The sequence below is a fragment of the Schistocerca gregaria genome, chromosome 6, assembly GCF_023897955.1.
Source record: "Schistocerca gregaria isolate iqSchGreg1 chromosome 6, iqSchGreg1.2, whole genome shotgun sequence".
In the NCBI taxonomy this organism is placed as follows: Eukaryota; Metazoa; Arthropoda; class Insecta; order Orthoptera; family Acrididae; genus Schistocerca; species Schistocerca gregaria.
The window spans coordinates 229,910,681-229,936,019 of NC_064925.1; the positions used below are offsets into that span (position 1 = coordinate 229,910,681).

Sequence of the window (25,339 nt, forward strand, 5' to 3'; positions counted from 1 at the left end):
AATGTGGAGGCAAGATAGCTAATCGAGAAATTAAAACAGAGGGAAAACAAAACACAAGAGAGCTAGAAGAACGGCACAGGGAAATGAGAATGGCTGACCACTTGAGAAAAAAATTGGGTGAGCCAGCCACCCCGTTGACACATGAAAAATATCTCCTCAAAATCTTGTTAAAATGTGGGACAATTCACAGAACTTTAAAACCCGAACCACATTCGTTTGAGTAGTGCATAGAATAGACTACAGATCCGCCGGCAAATCCGCTGCAGTCCGCAGGTCAGCAAATAAAATGCAGTCCAATAAAATGTGGTGGAGCGTGATCTGGATGCCACAAGCACCACACATCGGAGGGTCCTCTCGCCGGAGTAAAAATCCATGCGTCATAGGGCTGTGGCCGATGCGAAGACGAGTAAGGATGACCTCGTCCGGTCGATGTGGCTGGGAGGAAGTAGGGCACGGTCGAGTTGTGGGCTTGACCACACGGAACTTGTTGTCGGTCACTTCTAGCCACTCATGTTCCCAACGACACAGGACTTTATACCTCAACAACGAGGTGAGGGCATGCAGTGGGATAGCATACTGATGGTCACGACACGCCTCCTTGGCTGGTCAATCGGCCATTTCATTCCTCAGTATTCCCGGGTGCCCTGGTACCCAGCAGAAAGACACCTGCTTCCCCAGTCGCTGTAGTTGGAGGAGGGCGTCTTGGATAGTCTGGGTTCCTTTATCTGCTGGATATCAACACTGGAGAGAGTAAAGGGCGCTCAAAGAATCTGAACAGACGAGAAATCTAACACTGGGAGAAAGTCGCATCTGCTCCAGTGCCCGCAAGATTGAGAAATGCTACTTCCGTCGGGAAACATGATCGTGATAAATGGGTGTACGTGGTCAGCAACTAGTGTATGATACTCCCTAGCCGTCATAGTGCCTTGCACGAACTCCACGGGAGCCATGCGTGTCCACGTGAATGTTCCCCAGAGCATAATGGAGCCGCCTCCAGCTTGTCTCCTTCCCGCCGAACAGGTTTCACTGAATGAAATTTTCACTCTACAGCGGAGTGTGCTCTGATATAAAACTTCCTGGCAGATGTTTGGAAGGTAGGAGACGAGGTACTGGCGGAATTAAAGCTGTGAGGACGAGGCGCGTGTCGTGCTTGGGTAGCTCAGTTGGTGGAGCACTTGCCCGCGAAAGCAAAGGTCTCGAGTTCGAGTCTCGGTCCTGCACACAGTTTTAATCTACCAGGAAGTTTCAGGTTTCACTGAACTGTGCCCCTGGAAGACGACGGATTCGCGCCCTCCCATAGGCATGATGAAGAACGTATAGGAATTCATCAGACCATGTAAAGGTCTGCCATTGCGCCAACTTTCAGTGTCGATGGTCACGTGCCCATTTCAGTCGTAGTTACCGATGTCGTGGTGTTAACTTTGGCACAGGCATGGGTTGCCGGCTGCGGAGGCCCATCGTTAGGAGTGTTCGTTGCACTGTTTGTTTAGGAACACTTGTACTCCGCCCAGTTATAAAGTAAGATGTTAGCTCCGTCATAGTTCGCCGCCTGTCCTATTTTAGCAGACTGTCCAGCCTACGACGTCCGACATTTGTAATGAGGGGTAGCCTCACCTTGTTGTGTACACTCATCACAGAACTCATCGAACACCCGACAAGTTGTCCAGTTTCCGAAATGCTCTGCCGAGCTTCCACGCCGTCACAATCTGCCCTCAGTCAAATTCAGATCGTGCGCCTTCCCATCCTACACACGGACAGCACGCTCGCTGATACTGCATGCATCGTGCGTGTGCTTGACTAGCAGTCATTCCTCGCCAGGTGACGCTGCTATCGTGTGGTCGAGTTTATACTGATACTCGGTCGGTGGTCATAATGTTATGGCTAATCTGTGTGTGTCCCTAAACTACCATACAAGTTTAATCATGCACTCTTTTATCTCTATACGGACAATAAATAAAGTTTTATTGCTCCCTGCTGTTGTAGTATTAATGGTTAGCAGCGGAGTTCCAATACGTATATTCCATTAGGTTTAATGTTGTAAAAGAAAAGGGACCGGGGTGTATATATTTCAGGCTGACAGAGACACGTCTCCTTTAGACGTAGCGTTTCTCCGGAAAGACGAACTCTGTCCTTCAGGCGTCGTGTTTCGAACACACTATATCTCTTGCCTGGATATTCATCGATTCTCAAAATTCTCGTGTACAAATTCTAAGCGTTTTCCTTCTGTTACATTTAACCTGTTCCTGAACACATGCTTCATGTTACTTAGTAGCGGGAACAATTTTCCCTGAAGAGTATTCTGTGTTATTTTGTTACTCTTCGTGCTCATAGCTTATTCTGAAAAAAAAAATTGTACCAGCCGGTAATGTTACAGGCGTGCCAAGTGCTATCAACCTTCTGGAAACCTATAATTTTTTACGTGGTATTTCTTGACTTTGGCGAGAGTGCTTTAGCCAAACCAACTCAGACGTAAGATACAAATAAATACAAACACAAACCCACATCTAAACACACACATTAACCAACTACACTAAACACACACAGTAACCAACTACAACACAAAAACACATACACACACACACACACACACACACACACACACACACTCACACTCAGAGACAGGGAGAGAGAGAGAGAGAGAGAGAGAGAGAGAGAGAGAGAGAGAGAGAGGCGGGGGGAGGGGGGGGGGGGGTGTTGGGAGGACGTGAATAAATAAGAACAGACACAGACTTCGAGTATTTCCGTAGGGCAGTGTTTCTCAACGTTTTAGAATTAGCGACCACATTTTTCAGTCAGAAATTTTTTACGGCCCCCGCCTTACCCTATTTACTTATACTATAACTACATTTCGAGTATTTTGACGCTAAAGCTACTAATTTACAAACCTTGCTAATTACCAAGAACAAGTAAATTTTGTCACTATTTCGCAACACCAATCCGCAACATTGACAAAGCCAAAACCGATAGCCCTCTATTGCTCTCTTTCTTACAGGTATAACGCGAAAATACTCCCAAACGTCTCTCAAACGCCTAAGAAGTTGTTGTCATAGACTTTACGCAGGCAGAGCTATAAAAATTAAATTTAGCAAAAATTCATTATTTGAATTTCGGCTAGGGTAGATTGATGAATTTTCGCCACTGTAAACGAGAGCATTTCGTATACTTTTGCCGTTTTCAACATTCTGCCTTTGCGTAACCGGATTTTCTGTGTTGATTGCCATGAAGATAAATATAAATCGCAGCTAAACGTAGAAAAAGGGGCTCTGAATGTGTATTTCTAGTATTCAAACCTTCTTCGCAAATATTTGCTCTACACTCCAGGCCCAAAGCAGTCACTAATAATTGCAAAACTTGTTTTTAATTTAGTATAGAAAATTTAATTATTAAAAGCATTCTGCAGTACTGATACAGTTGTATAAGAGGGCATTATACCAGTGTAAATATGGATTTTAATTTTTTATTGTGTCACAATGTGTTTTGCGTTGCCATTTTGTCAGCAAATTGGTTAATTCTTTTAAGTCATTTTTTTCTTTCAGATAAGTTCGGGATTCCCCCTCCCCCACCCCTCCATTTCAGTGTTACCCCCCCGCCCCCTATAGTCCACAGGCTAAAAATCGCTGCCGTAGGGGAACATCGTCTTGTAAACAAATTTTTAAATTTAATATTCAGCCTCGGTGATCTTGGCACATGTTGACAACTTGATCTTCCCGCATCTCGTGTTCGTACAGTATAGAAGAGTTCAGAAATGATCTTTATGGTAACTGTTCAATATGTCTAACGTCCTAATCACAACACGTCAAACAATCCCCCACCGCGACATTCGCCCGGGTTCCCGGGTTCGATTCCCGGCGGGGTAAGGGATTTTCTCGGCCTCGCGATGGCTGGGTGTTGTGTGTTGTCCTTAGGATAGTTAGGTTTAAGTAGTTCTAAGTTCTAGGGGACTGATGACCTTAGATGTTAAGTCCCATAGTGCTCAGAGACATTTGAACCATTTTTTTTTTTTTTGACAACTTGATCTCTTTTGTGATCTTGCTTAGAGAGTGAGCTGAGGTGATGTTGTTGTATGTGTTTAGTTCAGATAGACGATTCTTCTCTTTGAAGGTTTACTATAAATGAAAATAACAATAGTGTGTCTGCCTGCTTAATAGTGGTTGTCCATGGAGTGTGATGCGCTCTGAAAATCTTCTGTGAAAATGGATTTCCAGAATTGTAAGCGGAGCTTTCCACGCCCATTGACATTCTTTCAGAATCTGTGCAAGGCTTCAGTCATTTCGAGCTGAGTAAATGCTGTCACGATAGTAGTACTTCACTAACATTTGCATATAGATTGAAGTGGATTTTTCATAACAATAGGACATGTGAGGAAATATTGTACCACTGAGCGTTTCTGACTTATGGGATTGCGTAACTAGACTCAACACAGCATCAAAAGCTGTAAATAAATACGTTACACATTTCATACGATTCGTTCAGTAACTGTCGATGTTGGCTGGCTCCAGCTTCTTGAAGGCAAACCACTTACCTTCGTCCTCTGCTCTATCCAGAATCGAAATTTGGGTCTGCGATCACTTTTCCCATTTTATGGAATATTACCGGAACAAGGTAATCTACACTGCACGCATCATTTGTGATCGTAGCACCGTGAGGAAATTTTTAATCTATATTCCTGATTTTCAGTGAAAGCAATTAGAACTACCAGATGTGAAACAGAAGCTCTGCTTCGATATTTTAACCGCAATTGTTCTGATTAAGCCCTAAAAAAGTGGCGAAAATTCGTTTGAATTTTCAGCTGAAATGCAAGATTTCATTGATACCTAAGTAAAAAGACAAATTTAAAATGGAAGGTTATTTTTTGTGTAATATACACCCTGTGATTTGAAATAGTACATATTGGATCGAGTTAGATTATCTTTGTTTAACATCAGAGAGCTCTTATACAGTGTTATCCAGTGTCAGGCTGATATTACGTTACAGTTTGAAATAGTGACCGCAAAATTCATCAAGCCATCTCAAGTTGTTTATTATTTAGAGAAGCAAAAAGGAAAACTATGAAACATCTTCGTATGCACTATTTGTTGACACCATCTGATGGCAACAGATAAATAGACGAACGTGATTACTCTGAGAAACCCCAGAAAATTTGTGTCGTCTCATCATTCGTTTCATACAGAACATTTATTCTGCAAAAACCAGAACTTAAGTTTTGTATATCAGTGCTACCAAGCACGCTGAAGGATTGTCTTACGCCTACATAGTGCCAGATGATTTCGTTAACTAAATGTCCTGTTTGGGTAAACTACAAGATGAGCTCTTTAATTTGTCTTCACACACACACACACACACACACACACAGAGGATTATTTGAAGTTCTGAGGTACATGGTGGACGATGAAGCTTGAAGGAGGAATGTGTCAGACAACGAGAGTGCAAGATGGTGTTCATGTTCTTATAAGGAACAAGGAGCCACGTAATGAGAGGCAAGTGTCATTCTGTGCCTAAATATTGTGTTATTTTGCGTTTTTATAGTGACAAGTGTCGTCTTCGTCCTATCTTTTCGTCTCTAACCTCCTCACTCCTACCCCGTCTCTCTCTCTCTCTCTCTCTCTCTCTCTCTCTCTCTCTCTCTCTCTCTCCCGCTCTCTTTCTCTCTCTTTCTCTTTCTCTCACACACACACTCCTATTTAGCCATTGCTTCACATACTGAGGGAACCCAACGAGGACATGGTATGTGGACATCTGTCAGTTGAAATAGCTTAATAAGATTCTCCCTCGGACGGATTTCTTCGTTAAAGGCTGCCTGTGAACGGAATGCACAAATGATTTTCTAGAAAATTTCTCATTTCTGATAGAGTATGAATCTGTGACGCAGGGAAAAGCAAGAAAAAAACACTTCATAAGTATTGCAACTGTGGTCCGGATTTGCTTATAAGTGCACTGCAGATACATAAAAAATTGAAAAAAATCTGGTGTATGGGAACAACCATCACTTGAAGCTTACTTTTACATTTTCCAGAGAATAAGTAATTTTTACCAACTTTGATTCCATAAGGAACTGTTGTGCACAGTGACCATAGACTAAAAGAAAGAAGAGGCACACAACAATCAGTCCCAATTCCATTAGTTTTCTTACTCATGAATATCTAGATCTCTGCTATAAATAGCCATCTTCATTGTATCTGGATTACAATCCAACACCCAGTACATGTCACCATACTATCTTACTGGTGTATAGGCAAAATTAACCTTAGGCAATGGAGGCAATAATGGTACTCCATTATCATTCACCTACTCCTCCAGCACATCCACATCCCGAGAGTTTGCAGTGAATGCCGATTAGAGGAGACTGTAAGTTTTGTGTGCTTTGCATTGCATTAAATTTCCAATGGAATTTTTTCTGAACTCCTCTGTTAATCCGCTAGAAAGCAAATTGGAGTAATCTGCTGTTTTCTGGTTACCATGGACCTAGCGTATTCAAGGACAAAAATCGACGACCCTTATTGATGGCCACTTTATCTGCATCAGGAGCACGTCTTTGAGAAGTAAAAATCCCATTGTATTGAAAAGAAGTTATTTATTTGATTAAGTTGATTTTATTTAATACTCCACAGCACATCAACAGTTCTGTCTGTGCTACATTCCCGTTGTTAATTGTAACTTGCTTAAAGTATGTATACTGTTAAAACAGATCAGAACTGAACCAAATAATTTTTTTTGTATTGTCACTTCAGTAGGTCTGCTTTTGCGTCGTGCTATGAATTTCTCGAGAAGACAAATGTAGTTACATGAAGTTATCGCATTTTCAGTCTTTGGCAGCCATATCCCACTGCAGAAAAAAATCTGAGAAAGCTGAACCAAAAAACAAGATTTTTATCTTTCGTTTTCATCCCAACAGAAGCAAAAATGTAGTTGGAACGTTAGCAACAAATGAATGGAGTCTAAATCTTCCCAAGCTTCTGATGTGTTAAATTTTGTTGAAGCTCATGGTTGAATTTCCTCAGAGGAATAATACTGGAGGAAACAGCCGTCAGTGAAGAGGAAATTGGCATAAGCATAAGCTTGAAAGGATGCGGACGGATCGTATTTTTTTTAAGGTAAGACAGAAGCAATTTACTTTAAAAACAACTGCAGCACTTCTTTTACCACGTACTAACTTCTGTAAATGGTATTTATTCTCACACAAAGATCAGCCAGAAGGTGCATTTTCCCAAACGCAGCTAAATCATTAAATGCAAGGCGACAATTTCTGAAAATATATTGGTAGAACTATAGCGAACAGGACTGTACAGATTAGTATGGAACATCTGTTGTCACAGGTTATTGACAAATATGGAAATTATGAATATCTTCTGCTAGCTGTTGTTTGTAACTGAAAAACTGCGATGAATGGTGGCAATGAAGGGGCGAGGTGATGTACATTGAATAATTATGACCTGTTTGTTGAGGATCTCATTAAATATATGTTTTTGTAGACGTTGGTCTATTTCTGAGCCGTATCTAAGTGGCAACCCTTGATATGAACATACTGTGATGAAATTGCTTCAGAGTCGTTTTTCATAGCAACTTATCTTCCCTCTCATAACCAAATTAAACTTCCTACTAATTAAATTTGCTACTAATTTGCAAACTCCACAAATACCCACATTCGTCCCGAAACCAGAAGAAATGTTTTGTACAATATAGTTGGGCAACATGTTCTGGAGCCATCTGAACACGTGGGCAAAGAACGATGAAGAGGGTTATTGACTATGACGATAATTCAATAGAACAACCATGAGATAGATGTGTCGCAGCTGGGAGCACATGGTTTGTCGTTTTTGAATAAGGAGTCGCCGTTATGTTAGCCCTACCTTACAATTGTAGCTACATCTTGGTCTGGTTGGTGAGAATATCAATAAGTAAGCTTACAGCAGTCATTTACAGAATCAGTCTTCCTTGTCTCGGTCTAATTTGAATATGTAGTGGTGCTGCTGTATATAAGGGGATAATGATTCACTTGCACTTCACTTGTGTTGGGGTTGTGAGACGCGTCATTTAGAAGCTATCGGCAAACTCAGGCGAATGCCGATGTAGTGGACTGAAGTATGGAGCAGTGCATTAACACTTGCGAAGTGTAGTCAAGAGTTTAGAATACTCACTTGCAGAGATCTGCAGATTATTATTGCTTAGTGAACAGACTGCCGGCTTATCCTCAGCATACATAAATGTAATTAATGTGTGAAAGTAGGCGGTACGATAGTCATTTTGGAATTGTAATTTGAACGATAATGGATTTAATATAGCATAAATCGCGTGTCAAACGAGCTGCAGTAGAAATTCAAGACGGATGGTCTTGATGAAATAGTAATAAATAAATACAAACAAGTAAACTCACTGAAAGTAGTTACAGCCGGGTGATGTTCAGGATTATCTTTCCGGGTCGATTTAAGGGTGAACGACGCTAGTCTTGGGAAAAGAAGATGGTGGACTGAAATTTACTAGATGAATACTGAAGAAATGTAATTCACGCAGGAAAGAGCTCGCTTACAGAACTCTCGTTCCACCAATTCGAATTAATCGACGATCTACAACACTTACCAAGCGGGGTTAATTGCATGCAAAGAGAAAATAGATTCAAAGAAGAATTGCATCCATCTTTAAAGAGTTCGGTTTGTCACAGTACGGGTGTTACAGAAATAATTCTCAAACTACAGTGAAAAAAAAAAAAAAACAGTGTTCATCCGCGGGTGCCTTACTCACTGCTGTATGCCGCGGAGCACGGTCGCTCCACGCTTAACTGTAGTGTCATTTGGGTGGCCTACAAAGCAGGCGTTAAGGGGCGAGTGGTCCCGGGCTGCCTTACTTTGCATCGCCTGTCACATAGCTTAGCTCGGTAACACTCTGCCCGCTGGGTATTTATGTGTGCCCTACGGCCCGACAGGCGGAATCGCTTCCGGAGCCGACGCCCCGCTTTCTTGTTATGGATAGCGCGTGAGGACGACAGCCTCCTACCAGTCTTCAACGGCCGTCAGTTCATCGCTTCTCGATTGAGTAGGATTCTTGGAGGTATCTATTAACCGTGTAAAGTGGCGTGCAAAGCCTATACGATCATAGAACAATTATAGGGACGAACCGATGGAGGAGGGGGGAGGGTTCGAGGGGGGGGCAACCTTTGAAGGTGAATGAGTGGCGGATTTAGGGATTTAGCAGCCATGCTTCGTTGTCCTATCATATACGTCACGAAAACTCATTATAGTGTCATAAGTTGATAAGACACACACCCCAGAATTGAACCCAAAAGACGAATCTGGGGAAGGCAGAGTAACTGGCGTTTCTGGTTCAATGCGAAGCAGTGGGCCAAATCTGGTTACTGCTCACGCATCTCCCATTGAAAACGCAGGGAGAACTAGAAAGGGTGGAACTGTATCGCAGAGACATTTGGAGTAGAATTAGACACTTTCTCTTTCACATTTGATCATAAAGTTGTCTGATTAGTGCGGGAAGGACGGGGTACGTGTAATGTGGGCAGAAGAATCACCATGTATTACAAAAGCTGTGTCGAGTTGTAGATTGCATCATGTGACCATCGTCTTAGCAATGGGTGTTAATATTATTAGCCCTGTCTTAACCGACTACACTAGTTTATTTCCTCGTAACATTTCTGAGAATATCTGGGATCTCATTTTAATAATGCTCTTATGTTCAGTGACAGCATCCACGCGATAGGCTGCACCTCCTGCAAGCTGCAGCTCTAGAAAGACTAGATGTCGATGTTTCTGACACTGTGAATTTTATTCAGTCCACGCCACGGAGCATTGCTGTATTGTAATGGTTGGTGGAGCTGTTACTCTGTGTTAAGACGTAGATGACTAATTTTTTCTCCAGTAAAATTGTGCATCATTGTAAGATACACGTTTCAGTTGTGAACTACAAATTGCTGCTAATACTGAATAGAGATTGATTAATACCTGGGGAAACTGAAATTGGTACCGTGGTTTGAACGATTAGTCAATATTTTGGTTATAATTGTATCTACAGGTGACATTAGGGTGTACGGATATTAGAATCGATATTTCTTGCAGCTGTCGTCCGCAGCCTCAACACTAACCTAGTACGAAGATATTTTCAAAGTAAAATCTATGACGTGTGTACTTTATGACTAGAGGACCAGGAATTACATATGACGTACGCATGTACATGGTGGAGAAATACGAATTAATAATAACAGAGCAGGGCACCGACGTCGAATCGATGAAAATTTTATAAATATCCAGTGGGCGGAAATGCAACGGGCATAAGACAGCCAATCGGTGACAAGTGTCCTGAAGTCAACAGCCGTTAAGAGCAGCTCAGGGAAAATTTTATGGATGATGAGGAATATTTGAGAAGGTACGACAACAATTTCATCGACGATCTCAACGTTTTAGTGATGTTGGAGCACAGGATTTTGAGCATTTTCTGCAAGAAAATGTGATTTGAGAAGAGAAGAGCGTAGGAAATTTAATTTCTGTTCTCCGTTTCACCATTTTCTGATCTTCCGTATTTGTTAGAATAAAAGTTCGTTCACGGTTTCCGCACAGAAGTAAATATTAAAACATGCAACCTTTAGATTTGATTGTTAATAATATTACACTTTACAGTACAGCATATCGACAGTCCTGCTGCAGTGCTCTTTCTGCACTTAATGAATTTACATGAAATGAAATGAGCGTGCGGCCATGAGGTCCCATCCGGGGAAGTTCGGTTGCCCAGTGGAAGTCTTGTTTCAGTCGACGCCACATTGGGCGACTTACGCACCGGTTATGAGGAAGAAATGATGATGAGGACAACGCAATTCCAAATCCCCTAGCGTAGAAAATTACCAACCCGACCGGGAATCAAACCCGGGCCCGCTTGCATGGGAGGCGAGCACGTTACCGCCCAGCTATGCAGGCAGACAATGAATTAACAAATAAATGGCATTAATGGTAGTTGCTTTAATAGCGTTATCCAGTAGACAATCGCTTTTAATGTAACCAGCCACGGAAAGTTTACATGATTTAACTTTCCAGCTTAACTGTCACCTTCAGCTTAGTTTAGTTAGTAACTGTACTATTTAGTACAACAGGAATAACATTTCCCTAACCGTTACTACAGGGTGAAAAATATTTAAACCGACAATCTCTGGGAGGTTGTAGGGGACATCAAAACAAATATTTTTCCCTAATGTCATTTTCTTCCTACGGGGATTATTTAAACCAGTGGAGGCCGTATTACGCTCTTCAGTTGTTAGAGGCCGTATTACGATGTTTAGTTGTTAGAGGACGTATTACGCTTTTCAGTTGTAGTCAACTGCTGTCCACCAGTGTGGTAGTTAGTGCATTGTCTCTCTTTACTAATGGAGCGATACACCTGAAGTGAGTTCAGCGCGCACCACAACGGACGAGCTGCACAGCGGGTTTATCAACAACAATAGCCTAATCGCCGTATCCCGCATCATACGACCTTTGCTGCTGTGTACCAACGTCTGCGAGAGACCGGGCCATTTAGCAGATTACCTAGACAGGGACGCCGTCGCACTTGAAGAACGCTGCAATTTGAGGAAGCTGTCTTGCAGCATGTAGAGTGCGATCCTTGAATCAGCACTCGTGAAATTGCTCGTAACACGGGGACGAATCAGACGACTGTAAGAACAGTCCCTCTAGAGCAATTGTAACGTCCATTACACTTACAGCTTGTCCACAACCTGGAACCAGTTGATTATCCACGCGGAGCACAGTTTTCGCAGTGGTACCTGGAACAGTGTGAAATGCATCCTACATTTTCATCCACTGCGATGTTTACAGATGAATCAAAGTTCGGGCATGATGAAGTCTTCAACATGCACAATTCGCATGTTTGGAGTGAGGATAAACCACATGCCACAGTTACTAGCGCTCATCAAGTGCGGTTCTTCGTTAATGCGTGGGTCGGTGTTGTTGGGTACTGTTTAATTGGGCCGTATCTGCTACCTAGGCCATTAAATGGCAGGCGCTATTACAATTTTCTCTCAAGAGGATCGCCAGAAGAAGTCGCGCTCCCTACAAGACAACGCATGTGGTTCCAACATGACGAGGTGCAGGCACATTTCAGTTGTCGTGTGCGTCGATTCCTGGACCCACGGTTCCCAGGAACGTGGATTGGCAGAGGTGGTCTTGTACGGTGGCCTGCTCGATCCCCAGATGTCCCGTCTGGACTTTTTTGTGTGAGGAGAGATGCGCAACCTTGTTTACGCAACTCCTGTTGCATCAGTAGAGTATCTGGTTGCCCGGATAGCTGCAGCAGCAGAAACAATTCAGAATAATCCTGGGGTTTTTGCCCGTGTCAGACAGGACGTGATCCGACGGTGTAACCTTTGTTTGCGTGTCAATGGAGACATTTTTGAAAATTTACTGTAATTGATATTGGGTTGTGTTAATGTGTTCTCTCTTGGTCATACAAAAATGGAAAAGTATTTGTTGGTTTAGTTAATTTGCCGCCAGAGAAATCTTGCTCTACCGGTTTAAATACTCATCATGGGAAAAAATAACATTAGGGAAAAATATTTGTTTTGATGTCCGCTACAACCTCCCAGAGTTTGTCGGTTTAAATACTTTTCACCCTGTATAACTGATATTAGTGCAGAAGGTGTACGTTATGATACTAGACGTGCAAATATATGATTGATGTAATTAATTCATCCGAGTAATAGAAATCTTATTATCAAAGCAGTTGCCAATGTTGGTGCTTTGCGTTTTGTATTTTCGTTTCTATAATTCGCTCTCATGCTAATGGTTTGTTTAATTCTTTTAATTTAGCTTTATGTTAAAGTATTTAGTTACAATCATTCATACAGTAAAGTCAGTCGAAAGATAACATATTTCAATTTGTTTTCTTTTAAGATATTATCGTTCGTTCTGTTTCGAGATTCTGCATATTTATACCTTTCTTTCAACTACATTTGTTAGATATTAACCTTTAAAAGTGGGGTATTATTCATCAAAGCCTTCGATTATGGGACAAATTTATTTGAAAGCACCCACTTCCATGCATTCGTCGCTGATTGGCTGCCGTTGTATAGCTACTGCTCGACAGTGGTACATTTATAATCGATGGTTATATCGAAAATATTCATCGATTCGACATTCCCTGCGTACTCTCACTTTATTACCCAGTTGTTCTTCCTCCAACCAGAATACTTCAGCTACCTGTGTGAGTCCACTGTTCTATCGACAGATTGGTTAAGGTAGCTGAACCGAGCCGCGGTCTGAGTTGACTATTGTTATTGTCGCTATTTTGTGCCGACCAGGCATTTCTTATGTAGCTACCGACGGTACTGAGGTACGAGAGAGCTCCGCGATCGAGTGCAGGGCGCAGAGGCACGACAGGACGGCTACACGGCTAGACGGCTACCGGCTTGTTGGCACGCACTTTGGGGGGTACGCCCGGGGCGGGGGGCTGGGGTGGTGACGTCGGCTGGTCGCCGGCGGGCGGCAGCTGCCGGCCGGGGTCCAGCTGGTAGGCCTCGTCCAGGGGGTTCCACTTCTTGTCTGCGGCGGGCGACAAGGCCGCCGGCTCCGCCCACGGCTGCAGCTCTCCGGAGGCGAACAGCGCGTAGAACGTCACGCCGAACAGGTGCACCATCGCCGCCATGATGAACACAGTCTTCCAGCTATCTCGAGTCTGCAAAAGAGAGTACAAATATGGAGAGGTTTACATGTCGCATCGTATTGTGTATCAGTGTGCCCCCAAACTTTGATATTAGGGGCAACAGGCTGTAGACGTTGAAGATCGACATGCACTAAACGTCCCTGGGTTATGTACGAGGCGTGTTTTTTAAGTAAGTCCGTTTTGAAATTAAAAAGATATCTCAATAGTTTTATTTTTACATGAAAGCCTGTACCTTAATCTACTTTTCTACGTAATTTCCGTCAATATTGAGGCACTTTTCATAACGTTGTACCAGTTTTTAATACCCTCCTCATAGGAGTATGCCGCCTGACTTGTTAACCACCGCATCACCACTGTTTTTACTTCGTCATTGTCTTCGCTGTGGCCTTCTCCACCAGACATCACGGCGCCTAGAGTATCAGCAACCAAACTGACAGTCTGCAGCCGCGTGTTGCCCGCCTCGCAGACACACCGAAGCACTGCACAACCGACAGGCAATATTGATGAACGGGCACAACAACAACAACCCCGCAGCAAAGACACCAGCGGGCACCAGGGGCCAATACCGGCCCACATAAACGTAAGGAAGAGGTCGCTGAGGATCGCAGAACTATTTTCACACCCCAAACCATGTGATGGAAAATAGTTCCGAGGTACTTATCCGCTGAAGCGCTATAAAGGCCGGCGCTCGGCTGCACATCATCCAAAGCCCACAACCGCCTCCAACTCCTCAAATTCCTCTCTGGCCAGACATGGGGGTTGCACCCCTCTACCATCCTCCACACCTACAAATCCTTAATCTGTCCCTTCCTCTGTTATGCCAGTCTTACCTGGGCACAACAACAACAACCCAAATTCTATAAGTCCCTCCATATCCTTGAGCGTCTTGCACTCCGCCTCGCCTTCCATATATGCCTCCCGTCCCCCACGCGCATCCTTTATGATCTCGTTCCTTACTCCCATCTGCTCCTATTCCTTGAACATATCCGCGTCCTCTACACCTCCCGCCGCCTTGATCCCCCTCACCCCCAGTTGCTCCTCTCCTCTCTTGTCCCTGCCCCCTGCCACTCCTTCACTGTTGTGTCCCCCCTACCCTCCATCTCTACACCCTTCATTTCCTTTCCCAAGGTGGCTTCCATCAACTCCCCCTCCCAGATGATGCCCTTTCTCCCTCCATCTATCCCTCCTATCAACTCTGATCCCCCCCTACTTTCCTCTTTCCCTTCCCTGTGCTCCCTCTTCCCCCCCTTCCATCCTGTTTCCCCCCCCCCCCAAACCTCTCCCTACCTCCCTTCTCCCCCCCCCGAGTCCTTTTGTATTCCCCTCCTCTGCCTTCCCCACTCCCTGTCGCGTCTTCCCAGCACCCCCCCCCCCCCCACCCCTCTTATGGGTCCTCATCCTCCATCGGCTCCTTTCCCTCCTGCCCCCTCACTTTTCCTCTCCTTCCCCCCTTTTTTATTTTCCCATAATATGTCCAGTTTCCCCCCACATGTTGTCGGCTGTGGTATGTCACATTTGCCACCTTTCTAGTGCAGTGACTGTTCAGTGTTGTTCGTCTTTCTCGTGTTGCGAACAGAAACCATGCTGTCGCTAGGTGTGAATTTTATGTCTTTTGCGAACAGAAACCAGACTGTCGCCGTGTTCTTTTAATTGTTTGTCTTTTGTTTTACCTGCCTGCTTCGTATGTATTTTATTAGCATCGTCATCCCTCTGTTCTATGTTTTAAGTTCCACGTTTTTTTTCACCATGTTACTCTTTAAGTCTCTGATTTTATCGCCTGTTTTTATTATTCATTCTCTTCATCTTTTTAACAAAGTCTGTAGGCTGAAGAGTGGCATACTAAGCTGCTGCCAGCCCGCCCCCTTCGGGGGGAATCGAAATTCAAGAAAGAAAAAAAAAAAAGAAGCCGCACATCGGCAGTTCATCGACCGCCAGCAAACATGGATAGCTGCCGCCCCGGCAGCCCGGCTTGAATCTTCACGTTTATCTCTGGATTAGGCTTGGTATATCGGAGAAGTCTCTGGCGGAGACTAGTAGGAAATCATTTCAGGTGTTTTCTATATTATTCTTGTATGTAGTTGTGATTCAAAGATGGGTCACTGTTTTGTGTTGGTGTTATGCTTGGAGAATTTGCCTTGGTTAATTGAACAGTCCAAAAACAGTTTTCGGACTTTGATCGATAGTTTCTTCTGCTTATGCAGACATAGCAGTCTTGTAGATGCTGACCCCCCAGGAACAGGTGGCAGTCAATGGGCGTAAGATTGGGGCTGTACGGAGGATGTTTCCCATCGAAAAGATGTGATGAGATCTTTCGCCTCATTCGCCACATGCGGACGGGCATTGTTTTGCAGCAAAACGATGCCCTTGCTCAACATCCATGGACTGTTACTTCGATTCTAGTGTGGCGTAGGCCACCCATGTTTCGTCGTCAGTAACAATTTGTCTTAAGAAATCATCACTGTCGTTGTGGTACCGCTCAAGGAAAGTTTAGGCATTGTCTAAACGTTTGGTTTTGTGCACATCCGTCAACATTTTCGGTACCCAACGTGCGCACAATTTTCGGTAATTCAAGTGCTCTGTCACAATCCATACAAAACACTACGAGAAAAATTAGGAAAGTCATCCCGCAAGGGGGAAATCGTAAAGAACCTGTTTTCTCTCACCTTACTGTCCACTTCCTGCACCAAACTTTCATTAACGACCGAAGGACGCCCACTCCATTGTTCATCATGCACATTTGTGCGGCCATCTTTAAATGATCTAACCCACTTCCTTGCCATTCCATCACTCGTAATGTTTTATCCGTAAACTGCACAGATCTTACGATGAATATCGATCACTTTTAGGCCTTTAGCACTAAGAAATATTATAACAGCCAGTACTTCACAGTCGGCGGGCCTCACGATTATCTGAGGCGTCTTAAACACTCACTACAAAACGTAAACAAGGAAGAATCAGACAGTAATGGCGTCAGTGAGTAGATTAAGGTACAGGATTTCATGTAAAAATAAAATTATTGAGATATCTTAGCACGTCTTTTTTGATTTCAGAACGGTACTTACTTAAAAACCACGCCTCGTACGTTAGCCTGAACACCACTGACAACACTGAAGATGACGATCGGGCCCCGCGATCTCAAGTGGCTCGCTACAGAGTAATGAAGTAATTTTAATTTTCTGCACTTTATTATCCAGTTACCTTTGCATCTGTGAAAGAAAGCTCAACAGATAAAATCTACATCTACGTGATTGCTATTTTATCGTGATGATCATGTCTCCTTACGTACGTGGGTACCAACAGAATGTTTTCGCAATCGGAGGAGAAAACTGGTGATTGAAATTTCATGAGAAGATCCCGTTTCAACGAAAAAGGCTCTATTTTAATGATTACCACTCCAATTCACGTACCCACCTGATGCGGGTTCCACACAGCACAGCAGTACTCCAGAGTAGAGCGGACAAGCGTGGTGTAAGCAGTCTCTTTGGTAGTCCTTTTGCACCTTCTAAGGTTCTGCCAGTGAATCGCAGTCTTTGGTTTGCTCTACCCACAACATTATCTACGAGATCATTCCAATGTAGGTTATTGGTAACTGTAATCCATAAGTATTTAGTTGGATTTTGCAGCCTTCAGAATTGTATGACTTACCGCGTTACAGAAATTTTAGCAGATTTCTTTTAGTGCTCATGTGAATAACTTCACACGTTTCTTTATTCAGGGACAACTGTCATTTTGGCACCATACCGATATCTTATATAAATCATTTTTCAATTCGTTTTGGTCATATGATGACTTTACAAGACGGTAAATGACAGCATCATCTGCAAACAATCTAAGGCACTCCTCAGATTGTCTCCTGTGTCGTTAATGTAGATCAGGAACAATAGAGGGTCTATAACACTTACTTACGGAACACCGGATATTACTTCTTTTTTACTCGATGTTTTTCAGTATATTACTAAGAACTGTGGCCTTTCTGAAGGGAAATTACGAATCCAACCGCACAACTGAGGCGGTATTTCATAGGCATGCAGTTTGGTTACACGACGCTTGTGAGGAGGGGTGGAAATCTAAAAATATGGAATCAATTTGACATCCCCTGTCCATAGCACTCACTACTTTATGGGTATAAAGAGCTAGTTGTGTTTCACAAGAACGATATTTTCTGAATCGGTGCTATGTGTCAATGAATCGTTTTCTTCGGGGTATTTCACAACGTTCGAACACAGTATATGTTCCAAAACCCAACTGCAAATCGACGTTAGTGATATGGGCCTGTAATTCAGTTGATTATTCCTAAGTCCCTTTTTGGGTATTGGTGTGATCTGAGCAATTTTCAAGTATTTAGGAACCCTGCTTAAAAGGGAAATCTGATAGCTTCTGGGCTCTGTAGGGGATATAGAACTAGTAGTAGATGATTCTGTGATCCACCACGTCTGACGTAACTCGTGGCATGGAATTAACGTGTCTGTCTGTGTATGTGTGTGTGTGCTTGTTAGTTGTGTGGAATCGGTGCCGTAAGAGGAGTCGGAATCGTGAAAGAATAGCAGAAAGCAGGTATTTGGTTTGGACTTTTCCATGTCTACACCATGATGGAAAGATTCCCGATTTGTTGATGTATCAGTGCAGTCTAAAGAGCATACAAGGAATGGCATACCACATGCCACTCGCAGCCTTCTTTTAAGCCATAAGAACAGCGACTGCAAGGAAAACACCCAACGCTCAGGGACAAATGTCACTCCGTGTCAGTGACAAGCAGTTTAAAGCCCAACAAGAATCGCTACAAGCTCTGAATGCAAATCCTTCTCAACTAGTTTTCGAGATAACATTGTGGAGCGAACTGCACTAAACGGGCCTTTTGAGTCGGGTACCTTCCGAAAGGACCTGAACACAGTGGGATGTGACGTTAAACGTTTTCAGTGGACAAGAAACATAGATACTGTGTGGTATCTTATTTCAGAAGTGTACAATGGTCCAACGAGTCGTCATTTTCCCTCTTTTCAAATGATGCTAGTCATCGAATGGAGTGACGACGCAATGAGACCTTTAACCCATAGTGCCTGTAGGTTGTTGGTCACTCTGGATGTTGTCCTCTGATGTTTATCGTACGATGGTTCGGACCTATTAATTGTGGCTACTGTGAACATGAATCAGGATGTTTATTTCAACATTCTTTGCGACCATGTTGCGTTTTCTCTTCGTTGATCCATTATGGAACGTGGGACGACGGCTGGCATGTATTTCTTGATGCAATAATTTACCAACAGAAGTATATATTGTAAAAATTTATTTTATGAACTTCTTATATGGTACCAGTTTCGGCATTACATTGATGCCATCTTCAGGCCCCACACGTCATAGTCGTAAAAACGCCATACACGGAAGAAGCCATATAACTGGATCCGTGAATCAAATCGTTATGCAACAGCTCTTGGCGGCCAGGCCCAAAGTTGAAAATTACGTGGATTGACAAGGTAAGGAATGAGGAGGTTGTGCGCAGAGTCGGAGAGGAAAGGAACATGTGGAAAACACTGACAAGGAGAAGGAACAGGATGATAGGACATCTGTTAAAATATAAGGGAATGACTTCAATGGTATTAGTGGGGGCTGTAGAGGGGAAAACTGTAAAGAGAGCCGGAGACTGGAATACATACAGCAAGTAATTGAGGACATAGACTGCCAGTGCTACTAGGAGATGAACATGTTGGTCTAGGAGAGAAATTCGTAGCGGGCTGCATCAATCCAGTAAAACGACTGACGACAGAAAAAAACCCAAGATCACATAACTGTGAAGAATAAAGCTGTACACGTCTCCTACCCCCACAAACATCGGTGTATCCAGCACTCATAATTTGCAATGTGGAGACGACCAGATAAACTGAGAACACGGAAGATGAGTATAACGTCACGTGGAGGATTAACTTTGTACATATCGCTCCTGTGGTATTATTAGACACCCTAATTATAACAAAATGGACTATGAATATCCTACATGACATAAAATACCATCCTTTTTTGCTGCCAACTGCAGTACTCAGCTGAACTTACTTCTTCCAAGTCGGGTTCTTGGATAACATAGTCTGCTTATTGATAACTTGTTATTTAATCTGTTACCACCACATCAACACTACTTAAATGTGACTCACTAGACAGGCAGACTCTCTTTGACACATTGGAATAATACGGAATAGACAGAAAAACAAGAGCATTTTTACAACAGACTCCACAGACGCATTACTTAAAATAAAATTTATGGGAGAAATCTCAGAACCGTTCGAGAGAAAGACAGGGGCCAGGCAAGGAGATGTTCTCTCATAGCTTTTATTCAACATGGTCTTGGACAGAATTGTCAAAGAATGAGAAAGTAAAAGCGTTCCTTCAGGAATAACACGTGCAAAGGAGATTGCCATAAAATGCCTGGCATTTGCAGATGACCAGGCAATACTCAGCAACAATAAAAAATAAGCACAAAAAGCACTTGAACACTTGAATAAGAGTACTTATTTGAAGTCTCTGCCAAAACAAAACTACAGATATCATATGAGAAAAAAGCAGTACATAGAAAGTCAGCATCACAGAAGCCATGAACACAAAATATGGAAACGTTAACAGAGTGAAAAAAAATTGAAGTATTTATGAGAGTATTTAGAAATAGAACATCAAACAAGACATGCAAAAGAAAAACTTCTGGAAGCGTACAAACTTACAATAAAAGGAACATTTCACGACACGGCAAACTCTAGCACTGAAATACAGCTGCACTACCAGATGAACTCTACGCATCACAAATGACCACAATCGTAGCATCAGCAAGAATACAGACAGAAAAGTGACAACATAAACTCCCCAGAAAAGGTTTCGAGCAGTTCACAGAGATCGTATCTGGCTGAAGAGACCAACTACAGAATTACACGAGCACATGGAGAGACTCACAGACATGAGCGGAAAACGACGGCTAACATTCTATTGACACATTCATTGCGTTAACAACAGACTCACAAAGAACAAGACTCAATAAAAAAATAAAGAATAAAAAGAATACCTAGAATAAGCAGGAATCAGTAGATAAACGGTATACGAAGGAGACAGATTCAGAAGAAAAATCATGAATACGATTTTTGAAGTAAAAGAAATGAGGAAACCAGGGAAAACATGGCAATAGCAGAGAAAATAGGATGCGGTACAAGTACGAAGGAATATTGCCAGCAGCAAAGGAAGAAAGAAGAAAAGTAGATCAATCTTGAAATATTTAATTTATATAATGACTTAAGGACAAAAATGTGTTATAATAGCATCTAAGATTAAACCATATCTGGTTTGCTCCGATCTCAAGAAATTTGCTTGGACCACTTTTTATTTGTTCTGCCGATCTGTTACTTCCTTTTCTTGGCTTATTCTTATACAGTGTCTATGGTTAATTACATTCTTGTTACATGTTCATTCCTTTTATTCCTTTACTTTCCTGTTTCTTGATAGGGATTAAATGTGTTTAATTCTTTGCTGTTAACTTCATTTCTCTCCTTATCAGATGATATACTATAGTACGTATGAGAAGTAACAGAAAGGAGGACAGCGATACATTTAACATCATAATTGGGAATCTCGAAGTACATAAAGTTAAGGAATACTGCTACCGTGGCAGCAAAATAATCGTGACGGACGGACCAAGGGGGGCATAAATAAATTAGACTAGCACGGGGAAAGTGGGTATTCCTGACCGTCAGATGTCAACTAGTTTCAGACGTAGTTCTTAATTTGAGGAAGAAAATTCTGAGGCTGCATGTTTGGAGCACGGTAGTGAATCATGGACTGAGGGGAAACAGAAACAGGAGAGAATAGAAGTATTTTAGATTTGGTTCTATAGAGGAAAGTTGAAATTAAGTGGACTAATAAGGTAAAAATGAATTGGTTCTCCGCAAAATGAGGGAGGAAACGAATAAATGGAAAACGAAAGAAGACGAAGTAAATATTCCAGAATTCGAAACCAGAACAGCTGTTAGCATCAGTGACATAAAAGAAGATATCTTAGGTGTTGCGAAACAATTCACATCACTTAAGAAAGGAAAGTCTTCCGGTCCAGATGGTATACCAATCAGGATCATTTCAGGGTATGCAGACACAATAGCGCCTTTCTTAGCAATCATATACAACCGCTCACATCACGAAAGGTCTGTTCCTAAAGACTGGAAAGTAGCACAGGTCACACCAATAGTCAAGAAAGGAAATAGGAAAAACCCATTGAATTACAGACCCATATCACAGGCCTCAATTTGCAGTAGGATTTTGGAGCATATACTGTACTCGAACATTATGAATCACCTTGGAAAAAGCCGACCGGCGTGGCCGAGTGGTTCTAGGCGCTTCAGTCGGGAACCGCGCGACCGCTACTGTCGCAGGTTCGAATCCTGCCTCGGGCATGGGTGTGTGTAATGTCCTTAGGTTAGTTAGGTTTAAGTAGTTCTATGTTCTGGGGGACTGATGACCTCAGATGTTAAGTCCTATAATGCTCAGAGCCATTTGAACCATTTTTGAACCTTGAAGAAAATGACTTATTGGTACATAACCAACACGGATTCAGAAAATATCGTTATTGCACAACACAGCTAGCTCTTTATTCCCATGAAGTAACGAGTGCTGTCGACAAGGGATCTCGGATCGATTCCGTATTCCCAGATGTCCAGAAGGCGTTTGATACCATTCCTCACAAGCGACTGTTAATCAAATTGCGTGCATATGGCGCATCTTCTCAGTTGTTTGACTGGATTCGTGATTTCCTCTCAGAGAGGTCACAGTTCTTAGTGATAGACGGGTAATCATAGAGTAGAACAGAAGTGATTTCTGGCGTTCCGCAAGGTAGTGTCAAGGCACTCTGCTGTTCCTGATTTACATAAACGATCTAGGTCACAATCTGAGCAGCCCCCTTAGATTGTTTGCAGATGAAGTTGTAATTGACCGTCTAAGAAAATCATCAGACAATCAATTCCAATTACAAAATGATCTAGAGAGAATTTCTGTATAGTGACAAAAGTGGCACCTGGCACTATACAAAGAAAAATGGGACGTCATCCACATGGGTACTGAAAGAAATCCGATAAATTTTGAGTATACGATAAATCGCACAAATCTAAGGGCTGTCAATTCGACTAAATACCTAGGATTACAATTACGAGCAACTTAAATTGGAAAGACCACATAGATAATATAGTGGGCAATGGGAAACAAAGACTGCGCATTGTTGGAAGAACACTTAGAAGATGCTACAAACTCATTAAAGAGACATCCGACATTACACTTGTCCGTCCTCTGCTGGAATATTGCTGCGCGGTATGGGATCCTTACGAGGTAGGATTGACGGAGGACATGGAAAAAGTGCAAAGAAGGGCAGCTCGTTTCGTGTTATCGTTAATTATGTGTGTGAGTGACACTAATATGATAGCTAGCTGGGGTGGCAGTCATTGAAACAAAAGCAGTTTTCTTTGCGGCGAGATTTATTTACGAAATTTCAGCGGCGAGATCTATTTACGAAATTTCAATCACCAAGTTTCTCTTCAGAATGCGAAAATATTTTGTTGACACCCACCTACGTAGGGAAAAACGTTCATCATAATAAAATAAGAGAAATCAGAGGTGTTCCTTTTTATGAAGCGCCATTCGAGAGTGGAATTGTAGAGAAGCAGTAAGAAAATTGTTCGATGAACCCTCTGTCAGGCACTTAAGTGTGAATTGCAGAGTAACCATGTAGATGTAGATGTAGAATGTTGGCAAGAAGGGACAAGATGATAGGACGTCTGTTAAGATGGTACTATAGGGAACTGTAGAGGGGAAAAACTGTAGAGGAAAACGGAAATTGGAATATATACGCAAATAATTGCGGACGAAGTTGTAAATGGTAGTCTGAAGAAGGGTTGGCACGGAAGACGAATTCGTGGCTGGCCGTATCAAACCGTTTAGAAGACTGATGACTCAAAATAACAAAAAGGAACCATTAACTTTTGTCGGAGATATCGTCCTTGCAGTAAAGTCGAGTATCATATGGAAGTTCCCTTTCTTCAGGCCTTTTCCATGACATATTTCGGTAAATTACGTACGAAAGTACCACAAGCCCTAAAACAACAGCTGTTAACTCTCGAAAGTGATCACAGAGGAAGTCATTTACGTCTTTAGCGTACAAACAAATCTGGCGCGGACAGAAATCGGAGAAACATGTATCGGAATGCTAGTGGCTGAACGGCGCATTACGAGAGCTCCTCACATGGTCTTTGGTGATGTTATCGATGGCGATGGGGCAGATGAGGCCGGCGATGGTGCCGATCCCGTTGGACATGCCCATCAAGATACTGGCGTACCGTGGCGCGATGTCCAGGTGGTTCACGTTGAACCCTGCAACAAGAGGCAAACAGACAGTTTGATGAGTCAGCAGTTGACTACGATTAAAAAATCAAATTGCAACATCTGCGTGGGAGTTACGATTAAACACAGTTTCGCCAGGAGTTTAAGCCGAAGTTCCGGACTGAGCCAAGGGGCAGACAAACATCACATCTCGTGGTGGAAGTAAGCCCCAGACTCAGAGTCGCGATTCTGAGGCAGAAGCGACTGTACATGGGCTTCGAGTCCATGCCGGTTGACGACTACCTGGACTTAGTCGTTTGCACGCGGTGCCAGGATGTGAACCACTCGGCAAGGTTCTGCAAGCAGGACCCGAGTATAATAACATGTGGGCACTGTGGCGAGAACGGCCACATGAGGAAGGACTGCAGAAAAGCGGGGGACCGAGCGGTCTGTATCCCGTGCAAAAAGCGTAATCGCACATGCGAAACGCCAGGCAAAGAGTGTGCCTACTACAGGATTCTCACTCAACGCAAAATCCAGCGGACAGACTATGGGAGACAAGACCTCTCGTCAACCGTCTCCATACCGGCCGCTACCTCTCCTGTCCCCGACCGGACTGTGAAAAATCACAATGCCAGTGTCGGTTAAGATAGGACAGCTGAACTGCGCGCGAACGCAAGCGGTGATGCAGGAGGTACGACGCCGAGCGGAGGAGGAGTCTCTAGACATATTATGTCTGCAAGAGCCCTACTCCAGGGACGGAAAGGTCCGATATATGCCGACAACAGCTCAGATCCTGGCTGGGGGAGAGCATCCTATGGCAGCAATCGTTGTGCTAAATCGATCCTTCAGAGCAGTCAAAGTGGCGCACCTAAGCAACAGATGCATGGTGTTAGCCGAGATAAATACTGGCGATTTCACCTTTTTCGTGCTAAACATGTACTTTCAGTACAAGCACCGAGAAAGACCGTATATCGACCAGTTAAAAGAGGCGGTTGGGTTCTACCGCAATGACTTGCTTATTTGCATAATGGACGCTAATGCCATGTCACCCCTATGGCACAGTGACATCACGCCTCTTGGTGCTCGACGAACCCTGCAACAAGAGGCAAACAGACCGTTTGATGAGTCAGCAGTTAACTACGATTAAAAAATCAAATTGCAACATCTGCGTGGGAGTTACGATTTAACAGATATACACATGTAAAGAAAGCTATACATTACCACTCAAATAAAGGTTCTAAGGTACTCTGTTCAATGGTGAAAAGTAAGTAATAAATAATAAATCTTCTGTGATTCTTGAGTTTCTCCCGGCGTATTTGACAATCAAAATATCCACGGGTGTACTGCCGGTCTATAGTGCCAACGG

At 43.0% G+C, this 25,339-nt stretch overlaps 1 protein-coding gene across 1 annotated transcript in view; it reads right to left on the reverse strand.

Moving 5' to 3' along the window:
* LOC126278974 (vesicular glutamate transporter 1) overlaps nt 1-25,339 on the reverse strand; it is an 885,812-nt gene that overhangs the window by 20,296 nt on the left and 840,177 nt on the right. Inside the window, exons 11-12 of the mRNA XM_049979269.1 lie at nt 23,894-24,021; nt 13,405-13,656 (exon numbers count right to left, since the gene is read on the reverse strand). Of these exons, the coding sequence (XP_049835226.1) occupies nt 13,405-13,656; nt 23,894-24,021 (380 nt within the window). The remainder of the gene's footprint in view (nt 1-13,404; nt 13,657-23,893; nt 24,022-25,339) is intronic.